This window comes from Brassica napus, chromosome C8, assembly GCF_020379485.1.
Source record: "Brassica napus cultivar Da-Ae chromosome C8, Da-Ae, whole genome shotgun sequence".
Lineage (NCBI taxonomy): Eukaryota > Viridiplantae > Streptophyta > Magnoliopsida > Brassicales > Brassicaceae > Brassica > Brassica napus.
Window position 1 is genome coordinate 26,794,798 of NC_063451.1, and position 19,056 is coordinate 26,813,853.

The 19,056-nt window shown below is 37.4% G+C and overlaps 3 protein-coding genes and 1 long non-coding RNA gene across 4 annotated transcripts; 3 read left to right on the top strand and 1 right to left on the bottom strand.

The window, feature by feature from the left end:
* Positions 1 to 703: 703 nt before the first annotated feature.
* Positions 704 to 1,557, bottom strand: LOC111210302. The gene is made up of 2 exons (XM_022710598.2): positions 1,091 to 1,557; positions 704 to 996 (listed from the first exon to the last, which is right to left on the bottom strand). Exons 1-2 carry the CDS (start codon positions 1,280 to 1,282, stop codon positions 769 to 771), a joined length of 420 nt encoding a protein of 139 aa, XP_022566319.1. The 5' UTR covers positions 1,283 to 1,557; the 3' UTR covers positions 704 to 768.
* Positions 1,558 to 3,311: 1,754 nt separating this feature from the next.
* Positions 3,312 to 4,077, top strand: LOC125591699. Its single transcript, XR_007327799.1, has 2 exons — positions 3,312 to 3,461; positions 3,600 to 4,077. It is a non-coding gene; the product is annotated as an uncharacterized LOC125591699 (long non-coding RNA).
* Positions 4,078 to 4,974: 897 nt separating this feature from the next.
* Positions 4,975 to 11,622, top strand: LOC111206219 (sterol 14-demethylase-like). Its single transcript, XM_022710596.2, has 2 exons — positions 4,975 to 5,199; positions 10,630 to 11,622. Exons 1-2 carry the CDS (start codon positions 4,975 to 4,977, stop codon positions 11,620 to 11,622), a joined length of 1,218 nt encoding a protein of 405 aa, XP_022566317.2.
* A 400-nt stretch (positions 11,623 to 12,022) lies between these two features.
* LOC106412992 lies at positions 12,023 to 13,748 on the top strand. The gene has a single exon (XM_013853851.3). It carries the CDS (start codon positions 12,336 to 12,338, stop codon positions 13,422 to 13,424), a length of 1,089 nt encoding a protein of 362 aa, XP_013709305.3. The 5' UTR covers positions 12,023 to 12,335; the 3' UTR covers positions 13,425 to 13,748.
* Positions 13,749 to 19,056: the final 5,308 nt, after the last annotated feature.

A 19,056-nucleotide genomic window follows, 5' to 3' on the forward strand; every position in this document is an offset into this window, starting at 1 on the left:
ATTAAAAACCTCTGCACTACAGGAAAACACTGGTATTCCGACGACAAATATCGTCGGTATGTCCTCGGAATAACGGTATTCCGAGGACACACTGACGAGAATGGTCGTCGGAAATATCTCGTCGGAAAGTAAAATTTCCTCGGAATTTCCTCGGAAAATTCCGAGGGAATACCGAGAACTAAAGATTCCGAGGACATTCCGAAGAAACATTTCCTAGGACTGTTCGTCGGTATCTCCTCGGATATTTCCGATGGAACGGTCCTCGGAAACATTCCGAGAGAAAAGAGGTATCGGAATATTCCGACGAACTTTGGCCGTCGGAATATTCCGAGAAACATTTGCCGTCAGAATATTCCGAGAAAGTGTATCCGTCGGGATATTCCGAGGAGATATGCCCTCGGAATATTCCGAGGAACTACGGCCGTCGGAATATTCCGAGAAACCTTTACCGTCGGAATATTCCGAGGAAGTGTATCCGTCGGGATATTCCGAGGAGATATGCCCTCGGAATATTCCGAGGAAGTTGTCGTCGGAATATCCCGAGGGATACACTTCCTCGGAATATTCCCAAAAATATATTTTTTTTTAAAATTAAAAATTTATTTTTTTAATTGAAATTCGAAAATATAAAATTAAAATTGAAATAGAAAACATATTAGATAATATTCAAAGTTGTACGTACCAAAATAAAACATTCAGAGTTTTTGAAAAAAAAAGAAAGAAATTACGGGAACTGCTCGTTCGGGTACATCCTCTTCAACATCTCCATCATTTGCTCGTTCTGCCTCCTCGTTGCCTCCCGTTCTGCCTCCTCGTTGCCTCCCATCCCGCCTCTTGATCCGCCATCTTTTGCTCCAACGCAGCTATGCAGTCATCTTTGTCCTTCAACTGGTCCATAAGCACTTCTGGATCAACATAGGGCTGTGGTGCAGAAGGAGGAACCGACCGGGCTCGACGACCCAAACCGACCAAACGTCCCTTCTTCTTTGGAACCGACTGAAATAGAAAATAAACAAATTTAAATAATAGAAAAGATGATAAAATGAAAATAAAGAAATAAATGAATTGAACTTTTTTATAAAAAACATACCGATTCAACGATTTCGTTGATTCGAATCCGGGACAAGTTGGTCGAAGCCGTCGAAGTGGCGTCCAGGTCGGTTTGAAGCTGAGATAGACGGGTCTCTTCGTCTTCCTTCTGAGTTTCGATCAGGCTGAGCACATCCCTCACAACACCATCATCAATCTCCCCGGTGTGCTTGTTGGTATGCGTCGTCTTCATTAGGACGAAATCATCAACCGGCTCGCCATCATTTTGATCCGCCTTGAAAAAAACAAAAGTTAAACAAACATTAGAAATTAGAAGAAATGCATAAAAATAAAATAAAAATATTTAAATAATTAAAAAAAAAAGATTGAACTTATCAAGCGATCCCCCAGAGTGGCAATAGTCTGGGCACCCAAATTGTGCTTGTACATGCCCTTCCCGCCACGATCGCTCTTGCGGTTGGCGGAGTTGGTCACGGAGGTAGCTTTCGTCTCGTCCTTATCCCAATACACACACAACTCTTCCCAGACCGTGCTGTTGATCGACTTTGAGACCTTTTAATAAAAAAAATATAAAATAGTTTAATAAATCCAAAAATAGTTTAATAAATTCAAAAAATTGTTTAATAAATTAAAAAAAAACCTGGTTGATGAGCCACTTCTGCTTCCAATCGTATATCTTCTTCCCATAGTTGTCCATAACTTTGTGGACGAAGGCGTCACGGATAAAGTTCGTGTGATCGGGATTACAGGTGAACTCTTGCTGGAAAAAAAACACAATTTGTAGAAATGTTATATTAAAGATTAAAAATATAAGTTAAAAATTAGAATATTTACCGCAAACTGACGAAACCACATCTCCTGGTCCTCGGCAGGGAAGTGAGAGAAAGTCGGATATCTCTTGCTGAGGTTCGAGTACATCATATTGTTGATCCATGCGCTGATCCCGTTCCCGGATCGGTTGAACCTAATATAAGAAACAGATTATTAATAATGAATCAAATTTTAATGAAAGGAAAAAAAAAGACTTTTAATTACCATGTTTGACGTCGTCCCTTTGGACACGGAGTGAGATAGGGAAGATGCTCACGACCGGGCTGTTGAACCAACTGGACAACAGTCATCACTCCCGGAACGACTGGAGGAGCGGGAGGGGGTGCAGCAACAGGAGGGGGTGCAGCAGCGGGAGCAAAAACCGGAGCGGGAAATGAAGAATCCCGACAGTGGCTGCTCTGTGTGCGTCGTACGTACCGTAGAAAGGTCATTAGGTGCAGGCTCCTCGACAATGACAATTAGATTAGCTTAACACAACTTGACATTAGGACAAAGAAGGGACATATAATACTAATCAAGTGTGGTCAGAGATCAATTTCGCATGTTGTGTGGCCACGAGCTACCTACGACTGGGTCACTTTGTTTATTTTTTGAAAGATGCTTGAGTTGTTATAAAACCATTTTGTTCATGGTTCTTATGTTATGTGTGACTATAGGTTTCATCTCATCATCTGTAAGAATTGGACGTAGGGCCGTTCAAATATGTGTGTCAATTTATCAAAATACATAGTTGGATCCAACCAATCCATTCCATAAAGGGTTTAAAAATTAGTAACTCATTTGATTGTCCTGGATCAATTTGACAATATTCTCAAAATTTACCTGTGAGAACTAATAATAAAACTTTGGACAAGAAGAGTGTCATTAGACAGCATCCTAATCCTAAGTTCCTAACATGCTAATATGATCCACAAATGTTGATGGACAGAAAAAAAAAACAAAAGATGATTAATAAAGCCATAATATTTCAAACCTTCACAACACATACTTCTCGTTTCAAAATAATCCATATTTTATAGTTCACCTGCATATTAATCAAACATATTAATTTTTAATTATAAAATACATTATTGTTGTAAATAATTATTTTAAAAAATTCGAATCAATAAAAAATTTCAAATCAATAAAAATTTAACAAACATAATATCTTTCTAAGTTACAGTTTACCATTATTATAGTATTATCTAACAAAATACAAGAAAAATATAAAAAATGTATCTTTTTAAAACTTTTCAAAATAAATAAATCATTTTGAACTCCATTAAAAATGAATAATAAAATATAAAATTAAAACCAGCCGTTGGTTTTCAATATTTATGTTGAATATTTTACACCAACCAATCAACAAAAACCGTTAAAAATGCCACGTGTATAACAGGTGAATTTCATTTTTAGAATAAATAATAAATCGAAAAAAGAATATTATTAAACCGGTGAGAGAAAGCAGCAGGTTTCAGTCAGCGTCGAAAGCGACGATATCTCTCATCTCCATCATCAGACCAAATCTCAAAGACTAAACCTTTCTTCTTCTTCCTTCCTCACGCGCCGTCTCTCAAACTCGTCTCCTTCATTCCTCCAATGTAAGCTTTCCTCACTCTCCCTCTAGTTTCTAACCTCTCTGTGTCACTCTTCACTAGCTCAATTCTTTAAAGTCTTAAACTTTATCAGTCACGAATCAATCTCAACCAATCACGATCTGATCTACTCTCTTTTGACAGATGGAACTAGATTCAGACAACAACCTCTTAAAGACAGGTCTGGTCATAACAGCAACACTCGTCATAGCCAAACTCATCTTCACCTTCTTCACTTCCTCCTCCAAGAAGAAGCGTCTTCCACCCACTCTCCAAGCCTATCCTCCACTCATCGGAAGCCTCCTCCGTTTCCTGAAAGGTCCCATCGTAATGCTGAGAGACGAGTACCCCAACCTCGGAAGCGTCTTCACAGGGCCGGCTCCAGAGCGGGTCCTAGGTTTTAGAAGGCTGGAAGCAAATAAAAAAATGTGGCTACTTATCAAAAAAAAAAGAAAAAAATCCTTACTACAGCAGATTCGAACCCAGGACGCCGCAAATAAGTCTATTATTTGTATGCTATACCACTAGACTAAAGAAGTTTTTATGAATTTTGTGGCCGAAAATACTTGATTAAATTTTGTGGCCGGAAGCATGGGCTTCATTGGCTTGGCCCAAGGGCCCGCTCTGGCCGGCTCAAACCTTTTACGGGCCCTAGGGCAAAATTAAAAAAAGTGATCCTTAACCGATGAAATTAAAATTTTGAAATTGTAGTTACAGGGTAAAATAAAATCGTTTTCGTTTGAAAATGTAAGCACAACCATAAAAGTAAAACAGTCTTGCTCTTTTTATCGTTTTTTTTTCTTGAGAATGAAATCATTTGTTCCTACAAAAACCTTCAAAATATAATATCTTTAGTCGGCTATACTTCAAAGTCAAGTTAATTTCTAAAATTTAAGTAAAAAAAAAAGTACCCCTGGATTTAAGAATAAAAAAATGAATTGATGAAGCTGAAAGTGAAACTGAAATGGATACCTGAAACAAGAAAACAAAAAAAAATCCTCAAACGTTTTAGAAACGAAAAAAATATTTTGCTCTACCAAAAAAAATCAGTGATCTCTAAACAAAAAACATGATAGTAAAAAAAATATTAAAGATCACTTACATAAACTAATCAACAATGTAAGAATCCTTGAAGAATCAACGATTTTGAGAGTATTAAAATTGTATTGTCACTGAAGACGTCTTGATGAAATACACTCATGCCTAAAAAGCTCACATTAGATAACTACTTTTAATGTTGATTATAATATTTTAATATTAATTATAATTTGGTAAAAGTTTAATCAAATTAACATAAATAAGATTTTGTTTCCATAAAATTAGATTTATAAATTTTGTATTTATTAATTTCGTTTTTCTAAAACATTATACGTATAGTTTACAAAAAATATAATTACACCACTACATTAAAAAAAAAAATTATGGGCCCCTTCCAACAATGGGCCCTGGGCGGGTGCACTGCTGGCCCCTGGTCATCAGCCGGCCCTGCGTCTTCACAGTGAACCTCCTCCACAAAAAGATGACTTTTCTCATCGGTCCTGAAGTTTCTGCTCATTTCTTCAAAGCTCCTGAGTCTGATCTCAGCCAGCAGGAAGTGTACCAGTTCAATGTGCCTACTTTTGGCCCTGGAGTTGTCTTCGATGTTGACTACTCAGTTCGTCAGGAGCAGTTTAGGTTCTTCACTGAGGCACTTAGAGTCAATAATTTGAAAGGTTATGTCGACATGATGGTTACTGAAGCTGAGGTAATATATATAACATCTTCTACTAAGTAGCTGTCGTGTGTTTTTGTTCGGTAGTTTCCAAGGTTCTAAAAGGCAAATCCCCCTCTAACCGAAACTAAAATCCGATTTATATGATTCAAATCGGTTTAAACCATTTTAAATAGATTTAAATCATTCTAAAACGGTTTGAATCGATTTAATTTAGTATAAATCTATTAAATTAAGTAATAATATTTGTAAACATTCACAAAAAAATGTTTTATTTTGTATATCTAAATTTTAATAAGTCATCGAAATAATTTTATAATTATACCCAAAAACTAAAATATCTTATATAAATGTAAAATCTATATAAAATAAATCAATAGTTTGTTAACGTCTAGTTTAGTTTCCGCCTTGGTCCCGAATAATCTTCCTATGAGCTAATTTTCTATAGAGTGCCTAGTTAGTGCGTAGCGATTTCTCGAACATTGTAGCTTCATTTGTAAAATCTGTATAAAATAAATCAATGTTATGAACCAGATTGTGAATGGCTCATAACCAAGAGATTATGATTTGTAATCTTTCCATTTATCTATGACGGTGTAATCTCCTATATAAGGAACCTCTATGTTATGAATAAATATAGACTTTTCCATTACTTTCACAACACGTTATCAACACGATTGATCTCTAAAACCCTAAGCTAAAATATCGACCATAAACCTTAAATCTCTCTCCATTGCTAAAACCCTAATCTCTATCGACCACCGCTCTTTGATCATGACCCTGATCTGTATTCGACCACTGATCTCAACAAGATCGATCTGTGGACTGATATCTGCAAGTTTCAGTACGCCTCAACTATTCCAGATTGTACGATCAGCCTGTTCCAGTCCGTGATCAAACTGTTCCAGATATACGAGTTCTTTGACTGAAGTACCAGCTCGCGTACCAACGATCCCGATCAGCTCAACCTAAGCTAAATCGCGGACTGCAAGGAAACAGTTTGGACCAGTCCGTGTAAGATTCCAGTTTGTACCAGTCCACGTAAGCTCATTCTCTTGGTGGTCCATTCAACCCATCAAAGGTTTAAGGTATACCTAAACTCTAAGAACCCAAAATCGAATGAACTAATCTTCAAAGTGAAACCCTAAAATCTGTGCATGGATTGTTTTATTTGATTGATTGAATGTTTCTTTGAGGTTTAAATCCGTGAGAGTTAGGATTGATAGTTTTTATAACCTGATTGAATGATTTAAGGTTTAATATTGCATGTTAGAATCTGTTATAATATAAACCCTAATTCGAATTGATAAGCCCTAAAATAGAATCTGTGTATTGCATAATTTGAATTGAAAGTTTTGAGGTTTCATATTATACTAGGTTGATAGTTTCATGATATAATCAACTGTTCCGAGGTTTAAGATTATTTGCTAGAAGCTGATTTATTGATAAAACCATAATTTCAAATTGAAACCCTAAACCCTAATTTGTGTATTCCTAAAATTAGATTGCTTGATTCCATCTTGCTAATATCAGTTTCGAAACTGATAAATATCAGCCTTGAAACTGATTAATAAAATTGATAGAATCAGCCTTGAAACTAATTCATTGAAATTCATGTTTGAAATCTATATTCTAGTATTGCTCAAAACAGCCTTGAAACTGATCGAGTGATTAATAAATCTTTTTACTAGTCTTGCTAAAATCCATTGATTGTTAAACCTTAATTGCATGATTAATTGAATCCATTTTTGCTAGTCTTAATAAACCATAATATTATGAGCACATAGAAATAGTATTGCTGAGACTTGCTAGAAATTGACTGATTGATTAAATGCCTTTAAGATTGATAGTCTCATTGTCCTCACAAGATTGAAATCCGAATTGATTGTTTTTAAGAGTAAGGCCGCATGAAAATTATACCTAAATATTGAGTGATATATGATTTGAGATGTCGAAAATCAACCTGGATTTTGCTGCCCTAAATCTCTCTGGAGATAATTATTTACGGTGGGCATTGGATACAAAGATTATCCTAAAGTCAAAAAGACTTGGTGAATGTATCATAGAAGGCAATAATGCCAATAAGAAAGATTGATACATGACAATATTAATTATTAGCCATCATCTTATTAAAAGTCTCAAAGATCAGTATATGACTATAGAGAATCCTCTAGACCTTTGGACAGAGTTAAAAATCGAGATATGATCACCAAAGAACGGTGTTATTACCAAATGCCCTATTTGATTGGAGGAATCCCAGAATCCAGGACTATAAGTCTGTGGATGAGTCTATTGCTAGCTGGGCAAAATAATGGATTACTGATGAGAAACAGTGAATTGAGACCTCCTGGATTAACCACATTACCTGATACCAATAAGGCCGCAGAAAAAAAAAGAAGGTAACCACGTCCAGAATGATAGACCACACGGTCATGGCCGCGGAGGGTGGAAAGGACGTGGCCATGGCCACTATAACACATTTGGCCGTGGGAATCACTATGGCAGAGGCCGTGGGTATCAATCCAATTTGAGCCATGGTCAAGGCAGTGGTCGTGGTATATCCTTTAAATCACAAAGCTCGACCAAATCAGTGTGCCATAGATGTGGAATGGGGAACTATTGGGCTAAGATATGAAGGACTCCCAAACATTTTTGTGACCTATATCAAAGAGAGTCTGAAAGGGAAGAATCCTGAAACCCACTTGGTCTATAAAAATGGTGAAAATAATTTCGAACATGATCAAGATGATGTTATGGAATATGAGACTTATGATTGCCTAAAAGAATCAAGTTGATAATCTGATTTCGACATCAAACTTGTGTGATTGCTTTGCTTGTAGGTTTTCTCTGATTTTTATCTCTTTGAATTTATTTATATTACATTTTCTGCTTAGATTAAATGAATGAATGATTTTTCTATATGAGTACACTGAAAAATGCCAATATAAGTACTAAAGCAGATATCGCCAGTCTGAAAGAAGACTATGGCTAGACTAATATATTATTGCCTAAGAGTATGCATCTAGAAATCAGTGATGCCTTATATTCACCCAGCTCTAAGAGCAAGAGCAACCTATTGAGTTTTAAAGATATAAGAATGAATGGTTTCCATATTGAAACAATGGGCGAAAGAAACAAAGAGTTCCTTCAGATATATGTATAAAATCGCCCAAGGCCATAATAAGTCCTAAAGATTATACATGCATTCTCTACTGACCTAAACTATGCATAGATCAGTATGATAGAGGCTAAAATCCTGCGAAAATATACACTTTATGGCACAGCCGGATTGGCCATCCTGGTCCAAACATGATGCGAAAATTGATATTCAAAAGGCACACATTAAAAGATAAGAAGAGTTATTCCAAAGAATCTCACGTGTGTAGCATGTACACAAGGGAAAATCATTAGGCCATCACCAGTAAAACGGCTACGAGCTCCTTTTTCATAATAAAGATTACATGTCTAGATAATACTGGTGAATACATGTCGCAAGCATTTAAATGATTATGGTATGTCCATGGGGGTAAGTGTAGACAATTATGTGATACATGTCCATACCAAGAACGACTTGGCCGAAATCTTTTAAAACGCAAATAGCTGATTGATAGACCATAACTTATGAGGTCAAAACTCCCATTCACAGCTTGGGCCACACGAAATTTACATGCACGTAAGTTAATACGCATCAGGCCATTTAGTGAGCATAGATATCCCCTATCACAATTATTAACGGGTCAAGAGCCAGACATACCCCATCATAAGACATTTGGATGTGTTGTCTATGTACTAATTGCTCCACCACAGAGAACTAAGATGAGACCTCAAAAGGAGGATGGGGATAATGAATCTCAATCGATTATATCATGTCTGGAACATAATGGAACCAATAGGGAATGTCGACATAAGATGATTTATTTGCATACAAGGTAGCACTTGAATTTATGAATATAAGCGAGGATCATGAACCCACGTCAATATAAGAGTGCGCACTCGTAGAACAGATTGGATTGAATGGAAACATGGGGTTAAATATTTTAAAGAAGAAAGACGTATTTGGCCATATGATTAAGACGCCAGATGATGTTAAAACCAGTGGATATAAATGGGTCTTGTGAGGAATAGAAATCGTGAGATATAAAGCTGATGTTGCACAAGGATTCTCACAAAGACCAGTAATAGATTATGAAGAGACATACTCCCATGTGGTGGATGCAACTACTTTTAGATTTCTCATAAGTCTGACTATATAAGAGAGAAAATTAGACTTGCAGCAAGTTGATGTAGTGACTGCATATTTATATGGTCCACTGGATAATGAAAGTACTGGAGGGTATTGAGCTGAAAGTACAGCAAGTTCTCGAGAACAATATTGATAATCATCAAAGTATATGATCTGAATATCCTAGGAACCTCTGGATTCAATTTCCCAAACAGTTGAATATCTCAAGAAAGAATTTGAGATGAAAGATCTTGGAAAACAAATTTTTGTTTGAGATTACAGCTTGAGTACATTAACAATGAAATCCTTGTGCATCAAATAGTATATACAGAAAAGGGTACTCAAGAGATTTAATATAGACCAGTCTCACCCATTATCTAGTACATGGGCGTGAGATCACTTTTTTTTGGACACTGATCCATTCAGTCCAAAGGTGGACGATAAAGAAGTCCATTTAATCCTAAGATGGACGATGCAGAAGTCTTGTTTTAAACACTGATCTGATTGGTCCATAAGAAGGACGATGAAGAAGCCTTTGATTTTAGTTTATTTTATACTAACCAGCCCAAAGAGGGGTTATTTGGTTTTGTTAATTTGTTTTCAGACAGGTTATGTCTTACACATGGTGGTACACGCATATCACATCAACATCATCCAAGATTTCGTGTGTGTGTATTTGAGGTCGATGACTCAATATGTTCGATCAGATTGTGACATGGCCGATGGTAAAGAAGAACCAACTATCATATTCGATGACGAAACATATTATGCCCAAGATCTTCATCACCCACGAATTGCAGAAAATTGGAGAGGTCCAAGGGACCTTCAGTAATGTCCAAATCAGGGGGAGTAATGTGTGTTGTACTTTTTTTCCTTCACTATGGTTTTGTCCCAATTGGGTTTTCCTGGTAAAGTTTTAATGAGGCAACATTAAAGCACATTACAAGTTCTAAACGGTTATGGCATCTAAGGGGGAGTGTTATGAACCAGATTGTGGATGGCTCATAACCAAAAGATTATGATTTATAGTATTTCCATTTATCTATGACGGTGTAATCTTCTATATAAGGAACCTCTATGTTATGAATAAATATAGATTTTTCGATTACCTTCGCAACAATCAATAATTTGTTGACGCCTAGTTCCTGTCTCGGTTCTGAATAATCTGCCTAGGCACTAATCATGCGCCTAATTACCTCGTAGCAATACATTGGTAGCTTCATTTGCGAATACTTGTGCAGGACTTCTTCTCGAAATGGGGAGAGAGAGGTGAAGTTGATCTAAAGGATGAGCTAGAGCGTCTCATCATCTTAACCGCTAGCAGATGTCTACTAGGTAGAGAAGTTCGTGACCAGCTTTTCGATGACGTCTCTGCTTTGTTCCATGACCTTGACAATGGAATGCTTCCCATCAGTGTCCTCTTCCCCTACCTCCCGCTTCCAGCTCACCGTCGCCGCGACCGCGCCAGGCAAAAGCTCTCCGAGATCTTCTCAAAGATCATAGGATCAAGAAAACGTTCAGACAAAGCCGAAAACGACATGTTGCAGTGTTTCATCGAGTCAAAGTACAAAGACGGTAGGCAGACGACTGAATCCGAGGTGACGGGTTTGCTCATCGCTGCTCTGTTCGCAGGACAGCACACTAGCTCCATCACTTCCACGTGGACCGGTGCTTACCCGATGAAATACAAGGAACACTTCTCAGCCGCTTTGGATGAGCAGAGGAAGCTAATGGAGAAGCACGGAGACAAGATTGATCACGACATCTTATCCGAGATGGATGTTCTCTACCGATGCATTAAAGAAGCCTTGAGGCTTCACCCTCCGTTGATCATGCTCATGAGAGCTTCCCACTGTGACTTCAACGTCAGGACAAGGGATGGTAAAACGTATGACATCCCGAAGGGTCATATCGTTGCGACCTCGCCTGCATTTGCCAACCGCTTGCCGCATATCTTCAAGATCCCTGAAAGCTACGACCCTGATAGATTCTCGGTGGGAAGAGAAGAGGACAAAGCCGCAGGAGCGTTTTCGTACATTTCGTTCGGTGGAGGTAGGCACGGGTGTCTTGGAGAGCCATTTGCTTACCTGCAGATCAAAGCTATATGGAGTCATTTGCTGAGGAACTTTGAGCTTGAGTTGGTTTCACCGTTTCCTGAGATTGACTGGAACGCTATGGTGGTTGGTGTTAAAGGCAATGTGATGGTGCGTTACAAGCGGCGCCAACAGTCTTAAAAAGACAGGTTCAGATGTTGGATGGATCTTTGCTTTTGTAAACTCTCTGGTTTTAGTTTTGTTGTTGGATGGTTCTTCTGTTTCTTTTCATTGTTCTTGCTTTTTAATTGACACTTAGCTTTCCAAGTTTGTTGGTTCTGCAAATGTGCTAATTCAAATGGAGATTTGATTTGGTTTGTGCTTAGTGACTATTCATAGTAGTGTAGCCAATCTAACTACGTGAAGGTATAATAATGCATGGTAGTAATGAGCTTTTCCTGAAGACCAGATCGTGTTTCTTTATAACCTGCATAGTGGATTCAGGAAAAGATACTTATGAGATAGTGAAAAAATGTATTGGCAAGAAAGAGTGAAAACTGGTTCATCAATCATCAACCAAAGAACAGTTTGAAAATTCATAATAATAATAAGAAAAAACAAATAAAGGTAAACTAGAACATATATTCAGCTACAATTAAAAGAAAAATAAAAAATTGGTATAATTACAATTTTTGGAAGAAAATATTCGATTTAGTCTCAGTACTTATTGTTCTTAGTCTATGTATCATACGCATTAATTTAGTTTATTTTCTCTTTATGTGTTAACATATAATATGTATATCAAAACCTTCATATATAGATGCAAAGAGACCAAATCTGCATATATAGAAGCAAAGAGACCAAATCTGCATAGCAAATCATTGTCTTAAATATTTTCAATTTGTTTCTTAATAATGTGCATTATGATTCAATGTAAATCCAGATATATGTTTGTATATAATTCTATACATGTGTTGTCCCTGAATGTTCGACTCCCAATTGTCATTGTATTTTTTTCCCTTATGAACACCGGGGACGAGTCACTCTCTCTTCATCGCCGGAAAATATACATCTCCTCCGTCGAACGTTCAAGTCACAAGAAATCAAAAGGGTTCAAAGTCTCTGCGAGGAAGCTTGCGTCAAGGCTTCAGAAGCTTCCTCCTAAAGCTGACGGTGCAGAACGTTTTAGCTATCAGGTTTGTGATAATTTGGTTTGGTCTCTGAGATATCACAACGTTGATTTTCTTTGCCTTTTAAAAATGTTGCAGATGGAGGGGATAACTAAGTGGGACTTGGGATCATGCCGAACGTATTACTCCGTTGAACCTTATGAGAAGTTTCAAGAAGAAGAGAATATAGACGGTGGCCTCGTTCCTCGTCTTCAAGATGAGCTATGGAAGGCTCAATCTAGAATCAAAGAGCTTGAAACAGAGAAGATTGGATCAAAGGAAAATGGTATAAGAAACCAAAGAATAAGCTGGGAAGAAAATACTGATTCACTTTTTGATTACTTGAAGGAGAAGTTAAGCAAAGAAAGGGAAGAGAGGAAAAGAGCTAATGCTGAGAATTCTATGTTAAAGAAGAAGGTGTTGGAGATGGAATCAACAGCAAATCGGTTGAGGAGAGAAAGAGACACACTAGAGAAGGTGTGCGAGGAACTGGTGACGAGGATAGATGAACTGAAGGTGGAAACAAGGAGGATATGGAATGAGACGGAGGAGGAAAGGCAGATGTTGCAAATGGCTGAGATGTGGAGGGAGGAAAGAGTTAGGGTCAAGTTGACGGATGCTAAACTTTCCTTGCAAGAAAAGTATGAAGAGATGACTTGGTTTGTGGATGAGTTAGAGAAAGGTTTGGAGATGGTTAGAGAAGTAGGAGGAGTTGAGGTGATGATGAGGTTGAGAAGAGGTGAACTTTTGATTAAGAAGGCAAGATCTTTGGAAGATGCAGCTAATGATATAGATTTTGAGAAATTTAAGTTTGTATCTGATGATGATAATTAATGTTTAACCAATGTTCTAAACCGGCTTTCACTCAAAACGAATAAAACTACTGAATCATTCGGAGGGTCTTTTTTTGAGCGTGGGTGGAGAATTCTTCGTTTCTCGTTCGTCCACGTGGACCCTTTGACGATACTAATCAATAATGACTTGTGCCTCACATGGGACTTGTAAAACTATGTACAACGGAAAATTTATTCACCACCTTATTATTGTTATGAAATAACTTATAATTTATAGTATCGAGAAATTTAAATAAGAGTAGAATTTAATACCCGTAGGAAGCAAATAACACTACTATAAGTGAGAGAGTTTATTATAAGTAAGAAGAAGAAGATGTAATGGTTCTTTTCTTATAAACTCTTGTTCTTGTTTATGGTGTACAAAATAGTGAGATGAGTGATGATATTTATAGTGAACAACAATGCATAAAATATCAAAGATGGTGCTTGATTTGGTAAATGAGTGGGTGATCATAGTGCTTGATGAGTAGATGATCATAGTGCTTGATGAGTAGATGATCATAGTGCTTGAGTTGGTAAAGGAGTGGAGGATCATTTCAAAGTTTATCTTATAACACTCCCCCTTGATCATCCATCTTGTATTAAATTAAGTTTCGTAACACTCCCCTTGGGAACCGGTGTCACTCTCCGCTCTCGCTTAACGTCTTTGTTGCCTCGTTAAAAACCTTTCTAGGAAAACCCAATGGGAAAAACCATAGTTAGGTAAAAAGAGTACAACTACGTAAGCTCCCCCTCGATTGAGCAGTCATAGATCCTTCTGATGACGCATTCCAATGTTATGGACATGTTTTCTGAATACCGAAGTAGGAAGTGCTTTTGTGAAGAGGTCGGCTGCATTGTCGCATGATCGGACATATCTTACTTCAATCTCTTTCTTCTTCTCGAGCTCTTGGGTGTATGAGAAGAACTTTGGATGTATATGTTTTGTTCTATCACTTTTGATATATCCTTCCTTCGTTTGAGCAACACATGCTGCATTGTCTTCATATAGAATAGTTGGCCCCGTACTTTTGTCAATCCCACTACTTGAACAAATGTGTTGGCTTATTGATCTTAGCCATACACATTCTTTACTTGCTTCATGGAGTGCGATGATCTCAGCATGATTTGAAGAGGTAGCCACAAGCGTTTGTTTCTGAGAACGCCAAGATATAGCAGTGCCTCCGATCGTAAAAACATATCCTGTTTGCGATCGGGCTTTGTGTGGATCTGAAAGATATCCTGCATCTGCAAAACCAACCATTTGACCATTTGAATCTTTAGGGTAAAATAAGCCTAAATCAATAGTCCCTTGTAAGTAACGAAAGACATGTTTAATTCCATTCCAATGTCTTCGTGTTGGAGATGAGCTAAATCTTGCTAGAAGATTAACAGCGAATGATATATCAGGCCGTGTACAATTTGCAAGGTACATCAACGCTCCAATTGCACTTAGATATGGTACTTCCGGACCAAGTATCTCTTCTTTTTCCTCAGGTGGTCGAAATGGATCACTTTCAATGTTAAGTGATCTAACGACCATCGGGGTGCTAAGAGGAGTTGATTTATCCATGTTAAATCGTTTCAACACTCTTTTAGTGTATGTGGATTGATGCACAAATATACCATTTTGTGAATGTTCTATTTGTAGGCCAAGACAATACTGTGTCTGTCCAAGATCTTTCATCTCAAATTCTCCTTTGAGATAGTCTGATGCCTTTTGTATTTCTTTTTGAGTTCCAATAATATTTAGATCATCAACATATACCGCGATTATCACAAATCCGGATGTTGTTTTCTTGATGAAAACACATGGGCATATAGGATCATTCACATATCCTTCTTTTGTTAAATGTTCACTGAGACGATTGTACCACATACGTCCAGATTGTTTTAACCCATATAATGATCTTTGCAATTTTATTGCACATAACTCTTTAGGTTTGGAACTTAATGCTTCTGGCATTTTAAATCCATCAGGGATTTTCATGTAGATATCAGTATCTAATGATCCGTATAGATAAGCTGTAACAACATCCATGAGACGCATCTCAAGATTTTTATCAGCGGCTAGACTCATCAGGAATCTAAATGTGATCGCATCCATTACAGGAGAATATGTTTCCTCATAATCAATACCAGGTCTTTGAGAAAATCCTTGGGCTACAAGGCGAGCTTTATACCTTGTAATCTCATTTTTCTCATTTCGTTTTCGAACGAAAATCCATCTGTACCCAACTGGTCTCACATCTTCAGGTGTGAGTACAATAGATCCAAACACTTTTCGTTTGTTAAGCGAATCAAGTTCGATTTGTATTGCTTCTTTCCATTTATTCCAATCATGTCTCTTTTGACATTCATATATGGATTTCGGTTCTGGATCATCGGTATCTTCATTTACCTCACCTGACACGATATATGAGAAAGCATCATCAAGATCATTTTGTTCATTTCTATTCCATATCCTTTTATTATGGATGTAATTAATAGAAATCTCATGATTATCTTTCGATTCATGATGCTCTGATTCATCAGAGTCCTTATCATTTATTTCTTCCAAAATATTTTCTGCTATTTTGGGTGCATCATATATTTCAGCTTTCTTCTGTTTCCTAGGATTCTTATCCTTAGAACCAGCAGGTCTACCACGCTTCAGGCGTGTTTTTGGCTCTCGTGTGTCATCCTCCTTTTCTTGTTCATTTGGCATTTTGATACGAGCAGGAGCATTTGCAGCTGGTATATGAGATTTAGTTACCGTCTTGGTATCTGCAAATGCATCAGGTAGCTGGTTAGCTATACTCTGTAAATGCATAATTCGTCGAACTTCTAGTTCTGACTCTTTAGTAGGAGGATCAAGATATAACAATGATGGTACACTCCATTTTATATCACTTCCAACATTTTTGTTTTCTCCCCCTAGAACTGGGAATACATTTTCGTCAAAATGACAATCAGCAAAACGTGCTGTAAAGACGTCACCAGTCTGTGGTTCTAGGTATCTTATAATTGATGGAGAATCACAACCAACATATATTCCCAACCTTCTTTGTGGTCCCATCTTTGTTCGTTGTGGTGGTGCTACAGGCACATATACCGCACAACCAAAGATTCTAAAGTGGGAAATGTTTGGTTCTCGACCAAACGCTAACTGAAGTGGGGAATACTTATGGTATGCACTCGGTCTGATCCGAATGAGTGCTTCTGCATGCAAAATGGCATGTCCCCATACAGAGGTTGGAAGTTTTGATCTCATGATCAATGGTCTTGCAATCAATTGCAGACGCTTAATTAAAGATTCAGCCAAACCATTTTGCGTATGAACATGAGCAACTGAATGTTCAACTTCAATTCCCATTACCATACAATAGTCATTGAATGCTTGGGATGTGAATTCACCAGCGTTGTCTAGTCTAACTCTTTTAATAGTATAATCAGGAAACTGTGCTCGCAGTTTGATTATCTGAGTTAGAAATCTCGCAAATGCCACATTTCGAGATGATAATAGACAAACGTGTGACCATCTACTGGATGCGTCAATTAATACCATAAAATAGTGGAATGGTCCACATGGTGGATGTATCGGTCCACATATATCACCTTGAATTCTTTCAAGGAACTTTGGTGATTCTTTATCGATTTTGGTTGGCGATGGCCTTACGATCAATTTTCCTAGAGAACATGCAACACATGTCATTTTATTCCCTTGAGAAATCTCCTGGATTTTCAGTGAATGACCATGTGAGCTCTCTATGATTCTACGCATCATTGTAGTGCCTGGATGGCCAAGGCGATCATGCCATAACGTGAACTCTTCTGGGTTCCGTTTTACTACAAGATTTGATTCGATCTCATCGATATAAGTATGATGTAATCCCGAAGGAAGTTCTGGAAACTTTTCCAATATGTGCTTTCTGCCACATTTTTCAGAAATTACATACATGTATTTCTTTCCATCCTCAGTTGCAGACTGAGTATCATATCCGTGAAGATATATGTCTTTAAAACTCAACAAATTCCTTTTAGAACTCGGAGAATATAAAGCATTATTTATGGAAAATTTTGTTCCATTCGGCAAAGTAAAGTTTGCTTTACCAGTTCCTTCAATCACGTCTGCAGGACCTGATATTGTATTGACGACAATTCTTGTCGGTTTTATATCAGAGAAATATCTCTTTTGTCTCAGAATAGTGTGCGTTGTTCCACTATCTGGTATGCATATTTCACGAATCCGTTTCTTGGATTTTGCTCCATTAGTATTTTGATCCATTTCTGAAATTATCATAAACATTAAATAAAAGTGAAACGTGAAATTTATTCATTGATTATATAAAGAAAACACACAATAATTATACATATATTGTTGTTAAAACAACATTATTCTTTGAAAACATAATTATTATACATTACAAATGAGGACTATTCAGCAGTCTTATTAGAAACATTTTCGTACTCTTCAAGAGTATTCTAGTCCAGCTCATTTGCGAAATCAGAGGATTCAAGGTATGAGGTCCCTTCAACGTTTTCCGTGAGGTTCACCTCTTTAGCCTTTCCTTTTATGGATTCTTGATATAACTTGCACAAATGTGGGGGAGTACGACAGGTACGGGACCAATGTCCTTTACATCCACATCTGTAACATACAGTCTCACTTTTCTTTGTGGTATCCTCTTCGGTTTCTTTGCCTTTATGAGGTTGTTCAGATCTAACCCATTTGTTAGATCTAATACTTTTAGGATAGTAAGGCTTTCCACGTTTGTTGTTGAAACGCCGACCACGACCTCGGTTGGTATGGTTTCTCCTTCCCGAATATTCTACCGCCGTAGCATTCACTTCGGGAAATGCCTTGGCTCCCGTAGGTCGGGAATTATGGTTTTTGATTAGTAACTCATCGTTCTTTTCAGCCAACATGAGTGTTACCATCAATTCAGAAAATTTGGTGTACCCACATTTTCTGTAAATTCGGGATAAGACGTTGTGTTCTTTGTGGAAGGTATTGTATGTCTTGTCAAGCATTTCTGCTTCGGTGACAGGGTTACCACAATATTTTAATTGTGCAACTATCCTTAAGATAGTGGAATTGTAATCTCTAACCCTTTGGAAATCCTGAAACCTCAGGGTTTTCCACTCTTCAAGAGCGTGAGGGAGATTGATTTCCTTTTGATTATCGAATCTGTCTTTCAAGGCTTGCCATAGTACAGCTGGGTCCTCAACGTCTCCATAGTCGTGAGTTAGATTCTCATCTAAGTGCTTCTTCAGGAAGATTATCGCCTCGGCTATATGCTCGGGTGGCGATTTGTTACCGACTTTTATAGCTTCGGATATCTTTTTTATTACAAGATAAGGTTTCACATTTGTGACCCATCTGACATAGTTTTCGCCGGTTACTTTTAGAGCCGGGAACTGGAGTTTCTCGATGTTTGCCATTTGTATTTCTAAAACACAAAATAGTAATTTTATTAGAACTTCATAATTTAAAAACCGTTTACATTAACCATACAAGCAATTACAAGGAGAAGCGATGTAAATAAAATTAAACCGATAATCATCTTAAATTCACTTGGAGTAAATTCTCCATCGAATAAACCATAAATAGAAACACAAATAAAAATGGCACATAAAAACAAAAGTGCGCG